Consider the following 21,850-nt stretch of genomic DNA (forward strand, 5'->3'; position numbering starts at 1 on the left):
CTGCATCCATGTTCCAGGAAATGGTTAGAAAATGGGTCTGTTTAACACAGAAGCCAAGAATACACAATGGAGAAAGGACAATCTCTTCAATAAATGGTGTTGGGAAAACTGGACAGCTACCACGCAAAAGAATAAAACTGGACTACTATTTATACCACACACAAAAATTAACTCAAAATAGGTTAAAGACTTGAATGGAAGACCTGAAACCATAAAAGTCCTAGAAGAAAACATAGGTGGTAAGCTCCCTAACATTGGTCTTAGTGCCATCTTTGCAATCTGACTCCAAAGGCAAGAGTAACAAAAGCAAAAATAAACAAATGGGACGACATCAAATAAACACAGCAAAGAAAACCATCATCAAATGATAAGGCAACCTACTGAATGGGAGAAGATATTTGCAAACCATATATCTGATAAGGTGTAAATATGCAAGAATATAGAGAGATGTTACTTTCCTACAACTCAAATGTACACTCCTACAACTCAAAAACACAGCCAAAAAACCCTATTTAAAATTGAGGAGAGGGGCACCTGGGTGGCTCAGTTTGAGTGTCCAACTTTGGCTCAGATCATGATCTCACAGTCTGTGAGTTTGAGTGCCATGTCAGGCTCTGTGCTGACAGCTCAGAGCCTAGAGCCTGCTTCAGATTCTGTAGTCTCTCTCTGCCCCTCTCCCACTCACAATCTGTCAGCCCCCACCTCAAAAATAAATAACATTTAAAAAAATGGGGAGAGAATCTGAGTCTACATTTCTCCAAACAAGACATAAATATGGCCAACAGACACATGAAAATATGCTCAACATCAGTAATTACTAGCGAAATGCAAATCAAAACCATGAGATAACACCTTACACCTGTCAGCAAATCAAACCATGTGATAACATCTTAACACAATTATCTTCTTTCACTACTTTAAGATAATGTTTCTCAAATTACAAGCCTAAACAAATAAATATTTGCCTGTAGATACATTCTGAGTATCCCTAGACAAATAGACAAAAACAATAAGAAATTAAAAAGTGTTGGATTCTAGATGCTTCCTGAGTCCAATTTCATTTTTCTTATTAATTCCACCCTGACCAACCAGTTAATCCTAAACCCCAGCTGCACATATAGCTATACAAATATAGAGAAAAAATACTTCATGTAATTTCTTTGGAATATTGAAAGCAGATATGATGGAGTAATTAGGAAAAAATAATTAATTGGAAATTTTGTGTCATACTTTATCATCAAGGATAATAACAAATCACAGAAAATTGTGGGTAAGATGATTGTGAGGACTTGGCTCATCCCAAGAAACTAACTTCAGATTTCTCTAAGCATCATTAAGCAAAGGTGTTCACAAAGCAAAGGTGTTCTAAATGTCTCAGCTTATGGTATTGGGTGGAAAGTAACAGCTAGTATTTACTGGAAACTCACTAAGTCAAGTGTGAGTCTAAGGACCTTATATTGACTAATGTATTTAGTCATCATAAAATCCTATGAGGTGAGTACTGGAAGCTCATATCAGCTACACAATTGAACCTTATTAACTTCAAAAGTTGAAGCCTAACACAACCTGCCAGGTATAGCCCATCGACTGAAACTGAGGGAGCGCTCTCATGAAAAATAAGACAACAGCAAGGTAACACTAGAACCACCTATCTACTGCTCCACTTTTTCCTGCGACAAGATCAATCTACATGTGTAATGCACCAACCACAATTCACTGTTTAAAATGTGTCCTTTGTTTAAAAAATGGCATTTCATCCTGTCTGTTGGAAGTAATAAAACCTAGTCATTTCCTATGCATCAACGTAGCTTATGTGACAGAGGGATATCCATGCACAGTGTGCTTTTTTTTAGGTTTCTGTTCCAGAAGATAATCTATCGATATTTAAAGAAATTCACCTATCATCCTTTCTTTTTTTAATTGGGGGGGGGGGGTAGGAAGAGCACACAGGAGAGGGGCAGAGAGGGAGAGAGAGAATCCCAAGCAGGTTCCGCATTGCCAGCTCAGAGCCCAACGTGGGGCTTGATCCCACAAACTGTGACATCCTGACCTGAGCCAAAATCAAGAGTCAGACGCTTAACCAACTGAGCCACCCAGGCACCCCCATTGTTGGGTGCTTTTTAAATGCATTGAAATTTTAATGGAAATTTTTCTTCACATATTCTTTTTTCTCCTTATGTGAAATTGTTGCCAGGATTCATTAGAATAATCAAGAAATATAAGTTTCGGTTGGTTTTTCAAATTTGTTTTCCAAAATATAATAACCTTTTTGATCCACTCAGAGCTTTTAAAATTCTCAACAATGTTGCTTAAATCTAAAATATCTGTATTTCCACATACTGGGTAAATTAATGACAATAGACTTTGCAGTTTCCCTGCAGACCAAGGAGAGGTTAAATTCCTTTCTGCTGAACATTCTATAGTAAACAGAACAACTGTACGCTTCAGAGGGAGGAAAACATATGAAGACTCCTGGTAGGTTCTAAACTCTGCATGTTTTTCAACCTCATAAGGGAAGGGTCCCAAATACACAGGATTGTTGTCAACAGCTATATGGTGCTGAGTGTGACTGATCTTCTGTAATTGATCTGCTTACAAAAGGATGCAACCTATGGAAGAAGAAAGACCCTTCTTCAAGCTTTTGAAATTTTAATCAGAAAAGTATTGAAATGAATAAAATAAAACACTATTTCTCAACTGCCACATCATGTGCTAAAGAACAAGGCAGCTGCCTTGATGTTGTTAGGACCGTCTGTATCCTAACAACCATCTACCCACAAAGAGAATCACCTTAGGAATGAAATCTACCTACAAAGACAAAGCTGGTGTGTAGCACCCTGACAGGCTACTCTGGATGGAGGAAGAAAGTACTACTGTTCTCTGAGAGGCCTTTTCTATCCTGCCACTGGGAGGGGGCTTGCAAATAAATCAGCCCATACCATGAATCATTGTCATGGGGATCTGCTGGCTCTCAAATGCCTTCACACTCACACAAATTCCAGCGTTCTAAGTATCCTGGGAAATACTTGGGAAACCCAGACACTGAGAGACATTAGCATGGTTAGCCAGGCTTGGGAGAATCAGAAAACCAAGGTCATAAAGTGAAAACAGACGCACACACCAATTCAAACTCCTGGCTTAGAAAGAAGGTCAAGAGACCAAAAGTTTCTGCCTAATATTTGGCTAAAACAACTGAAGTTTCCATACATTAACTGAATTCCAGCATCAAATGAGATAGAGAAACTGAAGGACTCCATCAAAATCTGCTTTTTACTCCTTTTCCTGCTTCTATTCTTGCTAGGGCCTGCACCCCCACTTTACATATGCCTCATAGTACAAATAATGTATGTCCTCCTTGTAAGGAACAAGGAGTTAATGGTTTCTTTAGAGTCTTCCAGCACATTAGATAACATCTAAGGAAGGACTGGGCGAGAATGACCGAGTGAAGCCATCCTGTGCATATTCCAGACCACCAGCACTAGACATCTTGACGCCAAGATCCCCTGGCTCCAAGGAATAAGCGACTAGTGGAGGACTTATGGACCCTTTTCCTTGTTCTGACTAGATCCTGGATGCCTGGGAGGATATGTACACCAGACCACAATCCTCAGTAAAAACCCCAGATCCAAGCAAAGATGAGACTATCTTTTTCTTTTCTGAGTCTCTTGGATGCTCTGTCTGTATTTGCACTCTTTCTATATCTTCAATAAACTCTGCTCTCATGCCCTCCCAGCTCATGTTTGATTTCTATCCTGCATGTAGACTCTCTTGGCTGGTCCTGTAGGAACGCCTCTGGGTCCTTGGACCCAGCCTGCCTGCACCAAAAGGAAACATTTGAATTGAAGGTGTTCAGGACAGGGCCCCCCAAGAATGTGCCACTTTGGCATGCAGATTATTTTGAGCTGAAGGCACTTGAGACCCTATGGGCTTAAGAGGAAATTTTGCCCCTCCCTTAACTACATAGAAGAATCTAAATTGGGGGCCCTTCCCAGAATAAGAGTTAGTAACAGAAAGAAATTTTACCTGAATGATCCATCTGCATGGCAGGGCAATCATCTAATTACCAAATATCTGTTCTTATCACCCTGTGAATAACATTCCTTTTCTGAAAGTCCCAAACCCCTACCCGTTTTTAGTTCAGAATGATACATATACTTCATTTTGCCTATCTTTCATGGCGATGTGGATTCCCCATACATATACTTACTAAATTCTATTTTCTCCTATTAATCTGTCTCATGTCAACTTGATTCTTAGTCCAGCTAGAAGGACCTTTTAGGGGACAGGAATTCTTTTTTTTTTAAACCATATGTTTTATTTCAAAAAATATATCAGGTTCTTTTCCAAAGAACATATACTTGAAATTTTTGGAATATTGGAATTTCACAGTTTTACAAAATTCAGGAACTGTCAACTTTCTTCCTCTCTTAATAGTCAGTTTATGTTCCTTATTTTTTTCTTCCAAGATTTTATTTAAATTCAAGTTAGTTAACATATAGTATAGTATTGCTTTCAGGAGAATTTAGTGATTCATCGCTTACATATAACACCCAGGGCTCATCCCAAAAAGTGTCTTCCTTAATGCCCATCACCCATCTAGCCCATCCCCCACCCACTTCCCCTCCAGCAACCCTCATTTTGTTCTCTATATTTAACAGTCACTTATGGTTTGCCTCCCTGTTTTTATCTGATTTTAGTTTTCCTTCCCTTCCCTATGTTCATCTGTTTTGTTTCTCAAATTTCACATATGAGTGAAATCATACAGTATTTGTCAGTCTCTGACTGACTTATTTCACTTAGCATAATACACTCTAGATCCATCCACATCGTTGCAAAAGATTTCATTCTTGATGGCTGATGTTCCATTCAACTTTTATGTCACATCTTCTTTATTCATCAGTCAGTGGACATTTGTGCTCTTTCCATAATTTGGCTATTGTAGTTGATAATGCTGCTGTAAACACTGGGGTGCAGGTACCCCTTTTAATCAGTATTTTTATACCCTATGGGTAAAGACCTAGTACTGAAATTGCTGGGTCATAAGGTAGTTCTATTTTTAACTATTTGTGGAACCTCCACACTATTTTCCAGAGTGGCTGCACCAGTTTGCATTCCCACCAGCAGTGTAAGAGGGACTGAAATGGTGGCATGCAATACCAATATTTATAAACACTATTATTAATAAAGAATTTCTACAAAATGAACCTGCATTCTTGGTTCACCTAACATGCAAGTAATAGCTCCTTCACAATGAGTAGTACTACCATTTTGGATGAGTATTGACCTTTGGGCAAGAAGTAAATAGACACTGGAGGAAATTATGTTCCAATGCTTCAGGTTTTTGTTGTGCTGTTGTTGTTGCTCCTGCTGATTTCTCAAAGTTAATTCTAATTCTAACATTAGAAACTATAACAAAGCATTGATTAACATAACATTTATAACAGAACATTTTGTTCCCTAACTCTAGGATTTCTCAGATTTGGAGTAAAAATTAAAACTGAACTAAACACTGAACTGCTTCATGAAATTTGAAAATTTCTTGAATAATGTTTAGAAATTCCTTGACAGGAAGTATGTTCTTTAAAATTGATCCGGACATTCTGAAAAAGCTCTCCAATGTAATAGTTTCCAGTTGTTGAGGTTAGCTAATGTTTTTTGTTTGTTCATAACAAGTTTATAAAACTATCTTATTAAAATAATTGCTAAAATATCTTAGATTGAGTAATTTATATGTATTGAAAAGTTGCTAGTATCCTCTACTGTAATCAAAGTGACTTAACTTTTTGTTTAAGAATATTGCACAGACTTGGGAGGGTTTATTTTTTAGGTAAGAAATACGTGTTACCTTTTATCTGAGGTCCAGTATTTGATTTTGTAACAGCATAAATTAATCTAAATAAATTAGTACAACAAAATCTACAAATCAATGATAAAAATAAGAGAGGATATATACTAATTGATTCACAATCCAAACTATTTGATTCTCCTACTACAGTAGTTCCCCCTTATCTACGAGAAATACATCCACGACCCCCAGTGGATGCCTGAAACATCAGATAGTACTCAACCCTAAATAAACTATGTTTTTCCTTATAATAAAAATTATGATAAAGTTTACTTTATAAATTAGGCACAGTAAGAGATTAAAAACAATAATTAATAGGGGTGCCTGGGTGGCTCAGTCGATTAAACATTTGATTCTTGGTTTCAGCTCAGGTCATAATCTCCTGCTCATGTGTTCAAGCCCCACATTGGGCTCTATGCTGGTGGCACAAAGCCTGCTTGGGATTCTCTCTTTCCCTCTCTCACCACCCCTCCCCTACTCACTCTCTCTCTCTCAAAATAAATAAATTTTAAAAATAATTAATAATAAAATAGAGCAATTATAACAATATACAGCAATAAAAGTTATATCGAATATTGTCTCTCAAAATATCTTATTGTACCATACTTACCCTTCTTATGATGTGACATGATAAAATGCCTATGTGATAAGATGAAATGAGATGAATGATAAGCATTGTGATGTAGTTTAGGCTACTATTGACCTTCTGACCTTATGTCAGGAGAATCATCTGCTTCCAGATGACTGCACAAGATTGAAACCACAGAAAGCAAATCCGTGGATAAGTGGGGACTACTACACTAAACCACTAACTGGGAAATATTCTGCCTCCCTTAACCTTGACCACCAGTGCCTCTCATCTGAGCTTCTCTACCTCTGGTCACACCACTGTAGGAGCACAGTGCTCTGGAAGTCTCTCCTACCTGCCACTTATTATATCACTTCATCTGAAAGAGGATTGGCCTTTTTCTCATTTTCCTCAGCACAAGTGAGATCAATCTCTAATTCTTAATAAGACCCTCTTTAAAAACTGGAAATAACAGGAAAGAAGAACAACCCCTAGAGGAGCTTCTAATCACTGGTCAAGGCCAGACCCATGAAGGTCTCTTTTGAAGTCAGTACCCTGCCTCACTTCTGACTTGGCCAAAGAAACGACACTCTTCAACCTTGGAATTCCAGAACCTTGAAAGAGTCTGAGAGTCCAGGAAAATGTCTCTTCTCCAGGTAGTATTCCCACCTGGGACCTACCTCTAAGAATCTCCACTTCTGTCTCAAAATTAACATTCTCCTACTGTGGAAAGAAAAGAGGAAGAAAAAATGGTTCAAAACTTTGTGGTCAGAATGTCTTTTCTGAGAAACAGTTATTTTGTTTATTAAAACACTTCATTATGCTATTTAGTAATTTATTTTTTTCTATTATTTAAAAAGGGAGGCCCAGGATATGATCAGAAAACAGACGAAGGGGCAGCTGGGTGCCTCAGCTGGTTGAGTGTCCAACTCTTGATTTCAGCTCAGGTGATGATCACAGGGTCATGGGATCGAGCCCTGCATCAGGCTTCATGATAAGCATGCAGTTTGCTTAAGATTCTCTCTCTCCCCCTGCCTTTCTCCCCCACTAGCACTCTATCTAAAATAAAAAATATAAAAAATAAAACAGAGTTGGAGGAAGAAGAATTCTAAAATATTCTGCATAAACAAATGGAAGTGAAAAGAAAGACAGGGTAGCAATACTTGTATCAAAAAAATAGGCTTTAAAACAGAGACTGTAGGTGTGCCTGGGTGGCTCAGTCAGTTGGGCATCCAACTTTGGCTCAGGTCATGATCTCATGGTCCATGAGTTCAAGCCCCGTGTCAGGCTCTGTGCTGAAAGCTCAGAGCCTGGAGCCTGCTTTGGAATCTGTGTCTCCCTCTCTCTCTGCCCCTCCCCTGTTCATGCTCTGTCTCTCTCTCACAAAAATAAACATTAAAAAAATATTTTAAACAGAGACCATAACAAAAGAAGGATACTATATAATCATAGAGGGAACAATCCAACAAGAAGATACAATTGTAATTATTTATGCACCCAACATGATAGCCACAAATACATAAAACAGTTAATAACAAACATAAATGAAGTAATCAATAGTAACATAATAATAGTAGGGGACTTCAACATCTTAATTACATCAATGCTAGATCACCCAAATAGGAAATCAATAAGGAAACAATGGTTTTGAATGACTAGATGGAGCTAACATTGTATCCTAAGACAGCAGAATACACATTCTTTTTTAAGTGCACCTGAATATTCTCCAGAAGAGATCACACATTAGGCCATAAAGCAAATCTCAACAAACTCAAAAAGATCAGAATCATATTATGTATCTTTTCCAACCATAATGCTATGAGACTAAAAGTCAACCACAAAGAAAAAGTCTGGAAAGAACACAAATACATGGAAGTTCAATAGCATGCTACTAAACAATGAATGATCATCTAGGAAATCAAGGATGAGATTAAAAAAAAATACATGGAACAAATAAAAATAAAAATACAAGAGTCCAAAATCTTTGGGATGCAGCAAAAGCTGTTCTAACAGGGAAGATTACAACAGTACAGGCCTACCTCAAGAAACAAGAAAAATCTCCACAAACAGCCTAAACTTACACCTAAAGGAGCTACAAAAAGAAGAGCAAACAAAATCCCAAACCAGTAAAAAGATGTAAATAATAAAAATTAGAGCATAAATAAACAAAACAGAACTAAAAAAAATAATAGAACAGATAAATGAAACCAGGAGCTAGTTCTTTGAAAAGACCAATAAAATTGACAAGCTTCTAGCCAGACTTATAAAAAAAAAAAAAAAAAAAAAAAAAAAAACAATAGAGAGAGAGAGAGAGGATTTAAATAAACAAAATCAGAAATGAAAGAGGAGAAATAACAACCAACACCAGAGAAATACAGGAGTTATAGGAGGATGTTGTAAAAAATTATATGCCAAAATATTGGACAACTTAAAGAAATGAATAAGCTATTAAAAACATATAACCTCCAGGGCACGTAGGTGTCTCAGTCTGTCAAACATCCAACTTCGGCTCAGGTCATGTCTCATGGTTCATGGTTTTGAGGCCCATATCGCACTCTGTGCTCACAGCTCGGAGCCTGGAGCCTACTTCGGATTCTGTGACTCCTTCTCTCTCTGCCCCTCCCCTGCTCATGCTCTGTCTCTCTCTCAAAAATAAATAAACATTAAATATATACATATATTTATATAACCTCTAAAACTGAATCAGGAAGAAATAGAAAATTTCAATGGACTGATTACCAGCAATGAAGTTGAGGCAGTAATCAAAAAAACTCCCAACAAACAGAAGTCCAGGGCTGGACGGCTTCACAGGTGAATTCTACCAAACATTTAAAGAGTTAATACCTATTCTCAAATTATTACAAACAATAGAAGAGGAGGGAAAGCTTCCAAATTCAATCTATGAGGCCAGCATTACCCTGATACTAACAACAGATAAAGACACTACAAAAAAGAGAACTACAGGCCAATTTCTCTAATGAACATAGATGCAAAAATACTCAACAAAATATTAGCAAACTGAATTCAAACAATACATTAAAAAAATCATTCACTACGATCAAATGATTTATTCCTGGAATGCAAGGGTGGTTTAATATTCACAAATAAATCAATCAATGAGATATATCACATCAACAAGACAAAGAACAAAAACCATATGATCATTTCAATAGGTGCAGAAAAAGCATTCGACAAAGTACAACATCCATTCATGATAAAAACCCTCAACAAAGTAGGTTTAGTGGGAACATACCTCAGCATAATAAAGGTCATGTATGAAAACCCCACAGCTAACGAAAAACTGAGGACTTTTTCCCTAAGATCAGGAACAAGACAAGGATGTCCACTCTCACTATTTTTTCTACATAGTGTTGAAAGTCCTAGCAACAGCAATCCAAAAAAATAAAGGGCATCCAAATTGGTAAGGAAGAAGTAAAACTTTCATTATTTACAGATAACACGATAGTGTATAAAGAAAACCCTGAAGGCTCCACCAAAAAATTCTAGAACTGATAAAAGAATTCAGTAAAGGCACAGGATATAAAATCAATATACAGAAATCTATTGCAATTTCTATACACTAATAATGAAGTAGCAGAAAGAAAAATTAAGAAAACAATCCCATTTACAATCACACCAAAAAGATTAAAATACCTAGGAATAAACTTAACCAAGGAATTAGAAGACCTGTACTCTGAAAACTATAAAACATTGATAAAAGAAATTGACGATGACACAAACAAATGGAAAGATGTTCCATGCTCATGGATTGAAAGAACAAACATTGTTAAAATGTTCATACTATCCAAAGCAGATTTAATGCAATCCCTATCAAAATACTAATAGCATTTTTCACAGAACTAAAGCAAATAATCCTAAAATTTGAGTGGAATCACAAAAGCCCAAATAGCCAAATCTTGAAAAAGAACAACAAAACTGGAGGTATTACAATCCCAGATTTCAAGATATACTACAAAATTATAGTATACAAAACTGTAGTAATCAAAACAGTATGGTACTGGCACAAAAACAGACAGATAAATCAATAGAACAGAACAGAGAGCCCAGAAATAAACCCATGATTATATGGTCAACAATCTTTGACAAAGGAGGCTAGAACATGCAATGGGGGGGAAAAAAGCAGTATCTTCAACAAATGATTGCGGGAAAACTAAACAGCTACATGCAAAAGAATGAAACTAGACCACTTTCTTACATCATACACAAAAATAAACTCAAAATGGATCAAAGACCTAAATGTGAGACCAGAAACCATAAAAATCATAGAAAAGAACATAGACAGTAATTTGTCTGACATCGGCTATCGAAACATTTTTCTAGATATGTCTCCTGAGGCAAGGGAAACAAAACCAAAACTAAACTATTGGGGGCACCTGGGCGGCTCAGTAGGTTAAGTGTCCAACTTTGGGTCACATCATGATCTTCTGGTCTATGAGTTCGAGCCCCGCGTCAGGCTCTGTGCTATCGTAACAGTTCAGAGCCTGGAGCCTGCTTCAGATTCTGTGTCTCCCTCTCAGCCCCTTCCCCACTCATGCTCTCTCTCTCTCTCTCTCTCTCTCTCAAAAAATAAACATTTAAAAATAAATAAATAAATAAATAAATAAATAAATAAATAAATAAATAGATTAAAATTTAAAAAATAAACTATTGGGACTACATCAAAAGAAAAAGCTTCTGCACGGTAGAAGAAACAATAAACAAAACAAAAAGACAACCTACTGAATGGGTAAAAATATTTGCAAATGACATATCCAATAAGGGGTTAGTATCCAAAATATATAAAGCACCTACATAACTGAACATCAAAAAAAAAAAAAAAAAAACACCAAATAATCCAATTAAAAATGGGCAGAAGACATGAACAGACATTTCTCCAAAGAAGACATACAGATGTCCAGAAGACACATAAAAAGATGTTCAACATCATTCATCATGCAAATCAAAACTACAATGAGATATCACGTCATACATATCAGAATGGCTAAAATCAAAATCACAAGAAACAAGTGTTGGTGAGGATGTGGAGAAAAAAGAACCCTTGTGCACTGTTGGTAATGCAAACTTCTGCAACCACTCTGGAAAATAGTATGAAGCTTCCTCAAAAAGTTAAAAATAGAACTACCCTATGATCCAGTGATCACACACTAATGCGTATTTACCCAAAATATACGGAAACACTAATTCAAAGAGATACATGCATCCCTATGTTTATTGCAGCATTATTTACAATAGCCAAATTATAGAAGCAACCTAAGTGTCCATCAACAGATGAATGGATAAAAAAGAAGTGGTGTGTGTGTATGTGTGTATATACATACTAAGAAATACTACACATACATACTAAGGAATATTAGTCATAAAAAAGAATGGAATCTTGCCATTTGCAACAATATGGATAGATCTAGATGGTATAATGCGAAGTGAAATAAGTCAGTCAGTGAAAGACAAATATATGAATTGATCATATGTGATATTTACAAAATAAAACAAATGAACAAAGGAAAAAAGAGACAAAAAAAAAGACTCTTAACTATAGAGAACAAATTGGTGGTTACCAGAGGGGAAGTGTGGGGGGAGAATGGATGAAACAGGTGAAGAGGATTAAGAGTACACTTATCAAGTGGCTCCTGAGTGGCTCAGTCGGTTGGGTGTCCAACTTCGGCTCAGGTCATAATCTCACGGTTCATGTGTTCGAGCCCCACGTTGGGCTCTGTGATGGCAGCACAGAGCCTGGAGCCCACTTCGAGTTCTGTGTGTCTCCCTCTCACTCTGCCCCTCTCCTGCTCTCATTCTGTCTGTCTGTCTCTCTCTCATAACTAAGTAAATGTTAAAAATAAATTCTAGGGGCGCCTGGGTGGCTCAGTCGGTTGAGCGTCCGACTTCAGTTCAGGTCACGATCTCACAGTTTGTGAGTTCGAGCCCCGCGTCAGGCTCTGGGCTGATGGCTCAGAGCCTAGAGCCTGCTTCTGATTCTGTGTCTCCCTCTCTCTCTGCCCCTCCCCCATTCATGCTCTGTCTCTCTCCGTCTCAAAAATAAATAAACATTAAAAAAAATTAAAAAAAATAAATTCTAGGGGCGCCTGGGTGGCTTGGTCGGTTGGGTGTCCGACTTCGGCTCAGGTCATGATCTCAAGGTCCGTGAGTTCGAGCCCTGCGTCAGACTCTGTGCTGACAGCTCAGAGCCTGGAGTCTGTTTTGGATTCTGTGTCTCCCTCTCTGTCTGCTCCTCCCCTGTTCATGCTCTCTCTCTGTCTCAAAAATAAATAAACGTTACAAAAATTAAAATAAATAAATAAATAAATAAAAATAAATTCTAAAAAAAAGTACACTTAGCATGATAAGCACTGAGTAATGCACAGAATTGTTGAATCACTATATTGTACACCTGAAACTAATATAACACTGCATGTTCACTATATTGGAAATACAAATGAAGTAAATAAATAAAATGTTCATAAGGATTAAGAAGGCCTTAATAGATTTACCTAAAAGATTAAGGAAAGAGGGCTAGGTACAGATCACACAACCCAGGGAGAAAGAGGGGCCAGCTACCATCGTGGAAGGCTAATGCCAAGAAAAAGAGATGAGTGGTAAGTCTTTGCCACAGAGAATAATCACTTACCTTTCAAGAACTAGAATGAAAAATATCTTGTTTTGTTTAATGTGCTGGATCAGGGCGTGGCTAGAACTTTTCACCGAAAGCCTTTAGTTAAAAGTCTGCACCCTTATGACTTATATGTGAGAAATAAAACAGGGTAACGTCCAGTGTGAGGTGATGGAGTGTGGGAAAGAGTCAGCACGTGAGAGAAGTGAGGCCCAGAGTAGATGAGTAATTCAGTGGAAGGACCGGAGGGAACAGAGCCTTACATGCCACATCACTGTCCCCACGTCCAGGAACCCTCCAAGATAAAGGGAGGAGACACTGGGTTTCCCCTAACATAGGATGTTAGAATAGGATATTTTTCTTGAACAACTGAAAACATAGTGACCTCAGCAGATCATAGAGCTTTGGAATATCAGAAACTCCAGCCCATCCTTAGAGATGTGGTATGGCCTTCTGGTCCTTATGAAAGAATCTCAGCACAGTCCTGCTGCCTTTTTTTAATTTTTTTTTTCCAACGTTTTTATTTATTTTTGGGACAGAGAGAGACAGAGCATGAACGGGGGAGGGGCAGAGAGAGAGGGAGACACAGAATCGGAAACAGGCTCCAGGCTCCGAGCCATCAGCCCAGAGCCTGATGCGGGGCTCGAACTCACGGACCGCGAGATCGTGACCTGGCTGAAGTCGGACGCTTAACCAACTGCGCCACCCAGGCGCCCCAGTCCTGCTGCCTTTTTATTTCTTCTCTTATACACTCTGAGAAAAGTCATTCACTATGAATAAGTCCCCTGTACTTGAAAAAGAAATTAGCAATCCTTTTGTTTCTCTCTTCATACCTAAGTGAACAGAGATTAGTGAAAAAAGATAAAGCATTTGTTCCATCATGTTATTACTTCTCTAGAACAGTCTCCCCCATGTAGGATGTGTACTACTTAGAGACTGGATGAAGATTCACTATTGTGTGGAAAGGAAATATTAGAAATATTATGTGTTGTGTAATGTTCATAGTTGTAGTTCTCCATAGCATGTAAGTAACTGACAAACAGACATCCTGAGAGCATATGTCCACATTTTAATCGTTTTCTTGATGGGACTAAATTGGAGACTATTGATGTTAAAAAGGAAGGAAGGAAGGAAGGAAGGAAGGAAGGAAGGAAGGAAGGAAGGAAGGAAGAAGGAAGGAAGGAAGGAAGGAAGGAAGGAAGGAAGGAGGAAGGAAGGAAGGAAGGAAGGAAGGAAGGAAGGAAGGAAGGAAGGAAGGAAGGAAGGAAGGAGGAAGGAAGGAAGGAAGGAAGGAAGGAAGGAAGGAAGGAAGGAAGGAAGAAGGAAGGAAGGAAGGAAGGAAGGAAGGAAGGAAGGAAGGAAGGAAGGAAGGAAAGAACGAACGAACCATTCATTCACTCTAAAAAAGAAATGATCTCAAGTGGATTTTCATGAAGGCAAATTTGTAGCTGGTAAAACCAGATCCTGAATTTACATGAGCCAACTGACTAGTCCATTTACTTTTAATGGGAGACAATTACTTGCTGTCTCCTGAACACAAGCAAAGAATTCCCACCTTCCAACTTCTAAACTGAAGGTCGAATATTTGGACAACCCAACTTGCCCAAAAATGTAAATTCGTTTAAATAATTATTTTATCATTTATTTATATGCCCTCAACAACTTTAAAAATCTCAGAGAAGGGACAGCTGGCTGGCTAGTCAGAGGAGTGTCTGACTCTTGACTTCAAGGTCATGAGTTCGAGCCCCACATTGGGTATAGAGATTACTTAAAAATAAAATCTTTTTAAAAAATCTTAGAGAAATTGGTTCCAAATATAAGAAAAAAATATGCAAGAATTTAAATAATCATTTTCAGGGTGCCTGGGTGGCTCAGTGGGTTAAGCATTGGACTCTTGATTTCAGCTCAGTACATGATCTCACTGTTCAGGGATTTAAGCCCTGCATCAGGCTCTGTGCTGACAGCGCTAAGCCTGCTTTGGATTCTTCCTCATGCTCTCTTTCTGCCCCTCCCCTGTTCTTTCTCTCAAAATAAATAAATAAACTTTAAAAAATTAAAATAATCATTTTCAAGTAGCTTGTTTTCACTACTGTTATAAAAAAAATAAAATTATTACTGGTAAGAAATCTAACAAGCAGAAAGACAAGCACTGGAACTGTAGTTCCACAAGGGCACTAACTCAAAACAGGTTGAAATGTTTTCATATTTTTAATAAACATTTCTCCTGATTACAAAAATATGTTATAAATGTTGAAATCATTTTGACTACATTTTTAAATGTAAAACTATCAAGTTTTTCAATGTGACATTTTTCTGTGTACAAAAAAAATTCAAGGGGCGCCTGGGTGGCTCAGTCGGTTAACCGTCCGACTTCGGCTCAGGTCACGATCTCGCGGTCCGTGAGTTCAAGCCCCGCGTCGGGCTCTGTGCTGACAGCTCAGAACCTGGAGCCTGCTTCTGATTCTGTGTCTCCCTCTCTCTCTGACCCTCCCCCCATTTATGCTCTCTGTCTCAAAAATAAATAAAAATTAAAAAAAAATTCAATTATTGTAGATGAAACCAAGCCATAGTTAGAAAATACTACTACTATCACCACCAATAAAAATAATCTTGAGAACAATAAAAATATTAATAGCAGCTAAGGCTCATGGAGTGCTAATTATGTGCCAGGCTCTGTTTTATGCACTTCATATGTATTAATTTAGTGGTCCTGAACTCAGGCTGCCCATTATGGCCATTAGAATTGCCAAGGGAGAATAACAAAGAAAACGATGGCTGGATTTCACCCGCAAAAGAGACTCTGACCCAGATGGACTAGAATAATAACCTGGACATTGGTGAATGTAATGTGCGGCCAGCATTGAAAACAAATACATTAACACAATCCCGAGAACAATCCTGGAAGGAGAGAGTAATTATCTCTGTTTTGCAGCAAGGAAAATGAAACACATGATACACAAGCAACAGGATTTGAACCCCAGTCTATCTCCAAAACTTGAGTTTTTTTACCACTAAGCTCTACTACCCCTCAAAAAACCACAAACCACTTAGTACTTGCGGGAGTGGTTTCATTCACATGGTATGCATAAAAGATCATTTCTATAATTTCTTTGCTGTTAGATTAAAAAAAAACTTTGGGGCTGTCTGAGTGGCTCAGTCAGTTAAGTGTCCAACTTTCGATTTTAGCTCAAGTCAGTATCTCATGTTTTGCGGGTTCGAGCCCAGTGCTGTCAGCACGGGAGCCTGCTTGGGATTCACTCTCTTCCCCGCCCCACTCTTGCTCGTACACTCTCCCACTCTCTCTCTCTCTCCTCTCTCTCTCTCTCAAAATAAATAAATAAACTTTAAAAAAAACTTTTGCATAACCTTGGCTGTAAAAACAAACAAGGCTGTGATCCTGGAATTACTCTGCTTTGCACATGACTGGAAAGCTGAGCAAGCCTTAGCCAGTGCTGAAATCGGGGATTTCACTGTTTACTAAGCGTGATCTCCCCGGTTGGCTAACTTGGTGTCCCAGGATCCCTCCTGCAGTCAGCTGTCTCAGGGTTGGCCTGTACTTCTTCCTCACCCTTTATTTACCAAGAAAGTTCAAATAAATAATACAGGTACACACAGCAAACAGGAAAAGTTTCTTTTTTCAGCTGATATTTCCCCTCCAGGGCAAATAGGCTTGAAAGTTCAGAAGCCATTTGCCAGCAGTTTTCCTCATTGCACTCTTCACCTATTCTAGCTCAAATAGAGGCTAATAAAATACTCATTTAGTTTAAAAAAAAAAAAAAAAGGCAGGAGGGGTAGTGGGGAACGAGAAAAAAACCCAATGCTGTGTTACCAAGAGGTTTATCTGGCTACCAGTCACATGAGTGACAACCTTGCATAAAGTAACCTGAATCTTGTCAGACCACAAAGCATTCTTCCTGCTGGCCAGAGGTGGCCTGTCTCAATGCCAAAGGCAAGAAATAAGGTGAGTAGAATTTAGTTGGGAGAAAAAAAATAGATGATAGCACTCTATCTATTTACAGAGGAGAAATACTACCCTCTGAAATGCCGGGGGGCACAGGGTGTGACCCAGGCAGTTATCAGCTAACAGGAGATGTGGAGTGTAAGGTAGGGGGGTTACACCAGTGACTTGGCAAGGAACAAGAGAGCAGAGGCAGAGTCACAAAGTGGCATCCAGACCTTCCACACTCTGTGGGGTCTGTGCCACTGTTCAAATAAGGCATCTCATGGTATGATTCAATCAAGGTGTTTTAGACAAGAGGACATGTACTGAGCACAATTCACAGCCCTCTGTGCTAGGTGCATGTCAGTGTCATCTCATGTGACCCTCACAACGATCCTGAAAGGGGGGTATTATTATTTCCCAGCAACATTCCAGTAGTAAACAGGTAGAATGGATTTGAAATGAGGTACATTCGCTTTTAAAACCTTCCACTCTGTGGCACACTATCTCTACCCTGGGCTTCAGGTTTATTTGGTGCAACCAGTCTTAGTGAAGGCACTTCTGAGCCACCAGCAGGGAGGAGCACAAGGCAGAAGCTCCTTTGCTGGCAGGAATCGGGTTGTTCCCTAAGACTCTAAAGCTATGTGTAACAGTTCATGTCTGTAATTTTTTTGCTTTCTCGGGTTCTGCTTCTTGACTGGCTCCTACCATCTCCCCTCACATCCTAGGCAGATGGCAATGCCCGCCCCTGGTCACGTGCCAACTAGTCTCAGAAAATTCTCCCACCCCAGAGAGGCTCCAGTCCACTTGACATAATTGTCCCAAAGCTTTTATTTCTGCTCCAACAGCTGAGTAATCAGTTCATGGGGTCATTTGGCCTTTTGTCACCCCCTTTTTGTAGCTATTCTCTGGGACTATATGATTAGCAGGTCAGGGAGAGACTTCTCATTCATTCAGGAAGAATGTTAGAGTATATACTATCAAGGGGGAAATGTTCTAGGTGCTGGAGACATAGAGATCACTAGAATTCAGTCCTTCCTTCCAGTGCCCTAGGGCTCTGCTCACTTGTTACAATGAGTACTGCCTGGAGACAGAGTCCCGAATTCTGAGCAAGAGCACCTGATTTCCTCATCTGTAACTTCCTTCATGGGAGAGCCAGGGCAGGAGCCCAAAGTCGGCAGTTTGACTCAGAATTGTTCTCTTTATTCCAATTATTTGGTGCTGTCTTCCAGAGGCTTCTGGTCTGAGAACTGTACTGTGTTTCCTTCACCCTACCTCTTTTTGGGAGCCAGACGCCTTTACAAAAGGTCAGGATGACAGGATAGGTATGTTAGGGCAGTCAGTGCCCTCTGATGAATGGAAACGGCTGCTCTGTTTGAGCAGCAGTTTGGAGACATACCCAAGGAATAAATAAAATGAATCGACAGTAAGAGAGGGTGAGAGAGAAAGAGGAAGATGGGGAGAGAGGGAGAGAGGAAGAAGTGGAGGAGGCGTAGGGGAGAAGGAAAGAAGAGAAAGGGGGAAGAAGAAGAGGAAGGAGGGGGAGAGAGAGATTTTTCAGGCAAAGTCCTTAGGCAGGATTGTTGTTTGCATTCAGTAAAAGTCCTATTTCTCCTTGATTAAAAACCCACTTAATATCAGAGGGGGTGTGGCATATTTATTCACTGTTATTTCTTAGCAGCGCTCAAAGTTACAATGCACCTGTTACTAGAACACTGAAGTTGCCGTCAGAGATCCAGAAAGGGCAGGAGAGGGGAGGGAGGGGAGGAGATTTAACGTGAAACTTGGCTTAACTTTCACAATTTCAGAATTACATTTGTTCCCTATGCCCTTCCCATTTTTCACTGTTTGTTTTTTTTTTTTTTGTTTTGTTTTGTTTTGTTTTGTTTTTTAGCAAATTCTGAGTTCTTACACAAAGTTATCAGAAAGGATCTTTTTTTCCTTTATGGCTTACATAGAAACAGTTTCAAAAAAAAAAAAAACTCCATCTGTTTCCTCAGCTTCCAATATAAAGCTAACCAACTGAGTATTACTCTTCATGTCAGAATAAAGACAGAGGTTTACATGAAATGCTCAGCTAGTTATAAATGAGAACATATTCCCTCACACACGTAAGAACAGTTCGGGAGCTGTGAATTTTTATAGTTGGTAGCAGATTACCTCTAACAACCAGGAAGGAAATATACATGCATTAGAAAACAAAAATTAAGCCAATATATACACCCAAAGACAAATCAGAAAAACATATCCAAGTATACAAAACAGAATGAACAGGTATTTGAAGGCAGTTTCTGGGAAGATGTGAATGCCTTTTCATGAGATTACTTACCCACACAAGTAGAATTCCCCTTTCCTGAGGAAGAGCCTTCAGAACAGTCCCAGCCTTGCAGTACTGAGAGACTAACAAAACTAAATTTAAAAACTACTGGCAACAGAATGATAAGGAAGAGCAGCATAATCTTGATGGGCTTGAACTTTCAATAGAAAATAACTTGACTTTGTTCGAGCATAGCCCGGGCAAAGTCGGTCCGTCTGACCCCAAGCGTGTCCCCCTGGGTTGGCCTGCAGCCCTGGGGCATCTTTTAATCCGCTGTTTTGCTGTAGTCCTCCAGTTCTGTCTCCTTCAACTCAAGACAGCCTGAAAGGGACACTCCGGGAAAGATTTCTTTCTCTATGTTTTTGGGAAGTCCAAGTCCCTAAGAAATGCCTGACACCTTTATGACAAATTTTGCAGTTGAACAGCCACACTCTGGAAGCCTGCAGCTGACTTCGCTATGATAGGCAGAGCGGTGTAGGCAACGGCTAGAGAGAGAGAAAAGGAAAGAAGTGATGGAAAGTTCCAACAACGACCCTTGATGCGGCTGAAGGGAGAAATACAGAGACAGGATTGCTCCCCAAACAGTTTCTCTTTATGAAAAGTAGAATGACTCCCTTTCCTTTTTAAAGCCCTTTTGGCTCCACCTCCTCTCTCCCTTAGTGACACTTGAGTGAGCCTCTGTTTGCAAATGTGAATGTGGGCAATTCCACGCTACAGGAAAGCAGGGACGGCTGCCAGAGAGGAGATAACTGGCTACTCACCATAAATATTCCGGGCAGAACTAGGGAGAGAGCAGTTAGGGGGCTGTGGAGTTGCTCCCGGTGTCTTGGAGGTACCTGCAGAATAGTGACTAGGCTTTAATGTCTTGAAGGATAGAAACAAAGTTAATTTTTTTTTGTAATGTTTATTTTTCAGAGAGAGAGAGAGAGAGAGAGTGAGCAGGGGAGGGGCAGAGAGAGAGGAAGACACAGAATCTGAAGCAGGTTCCAAGCTCCAAGCCCAACACAGGGCTTGAACATGCAGACTGTGAGCTCATGACCTGAGCCAAAGTCGGCGCTCAACCGACTGAGCATAATGGAAACAAAGTTAAACCATGCCGATGGTGGTGAACAGCAGTGCCAATAATTCAGACTTAGGAGTAATTGATCATTCACAGGAGCAATATTAGAGCACAATGTCAACACCAGTGCACATTCCTGGAACTTAATCGTTTTTTCTCTCCTGTATATTTTATAGCGGAATTTGAAAGATTATTCTTTCCAAATCAAAGGGAAATCCCTGAAGCCAAATGAAGAGATACAGTATGCACAGACACCTTTTCTTTCAGCATGAGCATAATAAAACATCATGAGGGGCCAGGAGTGCAGGGAAAGGAGTGGGTTGTTATTATAGAGCCGTGTTGGAAAAAATAAGCTAATAGTGCAAAATCTGGGAAGCACTGGAAATCCAGCAGAGCTGAATGCTGTCCCTTCTCAGACAATTTAGGCTATCTTTTCACGTATCAGGGATAGGAAATAAAAGCCTGAAGCATCCACTGGCTATCTCCTCAACCACTTTGCACTTGGAGAAACAGCAGTTATTTCGTCGGGAGGACACCCAGGGCTCAGAAATATCCAGCAAGGGCAAACCATTTACACCAGAATTGATGGACAATGGAAATTTCTGCCAGTTTATTTCACCCTGGAAAACAAGCTTTCATGTAAGTTGCCCAGAGGTAGTGTTCCAAGTGCTAGTCGAAATGTAGATAAAGTGATAGTCACAAAAATAACAGTCACACTAGTGAACACCCATTCTGGAAGAGAACGGGAAGAACTCCAAGCCTTTTACTCATATTTAATTATGTCTTCATCATTCCTCAAATACTGGGTCACTTTCTGAAACAGCTAAAGTCAGGATTTCTCTGATTTTAGCCGGCCTCTGCCAGACAGCTCTGATTTCTTACAGGAGAAACAGACCCTGGCGGGCAGCAGAAGTCATGTGGGGGGATGTACGGAATATTCCATTGCTTTCTGAACTCACTTGGACTCAAGAGTCGGCATGAGTGTCCTCCAAATAACCTGCACTAAGTTACCAACCTTGTTAAGCTTCCCCTTCAGCAAAATGCATTGTCAGTGTTACAGGTGACAACAATTAGAAGGATAGTCAAGTATCAAGCTGGATTAGTCGAGAGGAGTGAGGAGGGTGGTATGAACACAAATAGGAAGTAATCCACAACTATATTTATTCTATTTGGATATGAATATCTCTCATATTATTCTAGGTTGTAAAAAGGCTCACTTTCCCAATTACATGCCACCTGGGCTGATGTTATCATTAATGTTGAGCATCAGCCCCTTAGGAGATGACAGCGTCAGCATGGCTATGGTGGACGCCAAGACTGGTGACTGATGTAAAAGATCAATCTCAGCTAATCCACAGACAATCCAGGGTTTCCCAGATAGCAAAATCTTAAGACAGCTACCCACCCAGAAAGGACTTGCAGGGATATTTTATTGCTCCATAGTCTTACTCCTAGATAAAACTGAACCTCTCCTGGGCAAATGAACGTCCTCCTT

At 39.4% G+C, this 21,850-nt stretch overlaps 1 protein-coding gene across 1 annotated transcript in view; it reads right to left on the bottom strand.

Moving 5' to 3' along the window:
* The window catches only part of EGF (epidermal growth factor), a 96,151-nt gene extending 76,717 nt beyond the window's left edge, over positions 1-19,434 (bottom strand). The window contains 1 exon segment of the mRNA NM_001009381.1: positions 19,308-19,434. Coding sequence (NP_001009381.1) covers positions 19,308-19,434 — 127 coding nt within the window.
* Between the last annotated feature and the right edge of the window lie 2,416 nt (positions 19,435-21,850).

The sequence above is a fragment of the Felis catus genome, chromosome B1, assembly GCF_018350175.1.
Source record: "Felis catus isolate Fca126 chromosome B1, F.catus_Fca126_mat1.0, whole genome shotgun sequence".
NCBI classification, from domain to species: domain Eukaryota; kingdom Metazoa; phylum Chordata; class Mammalia; order Carnivora; family Felidae; genus Felis; species Felis catus.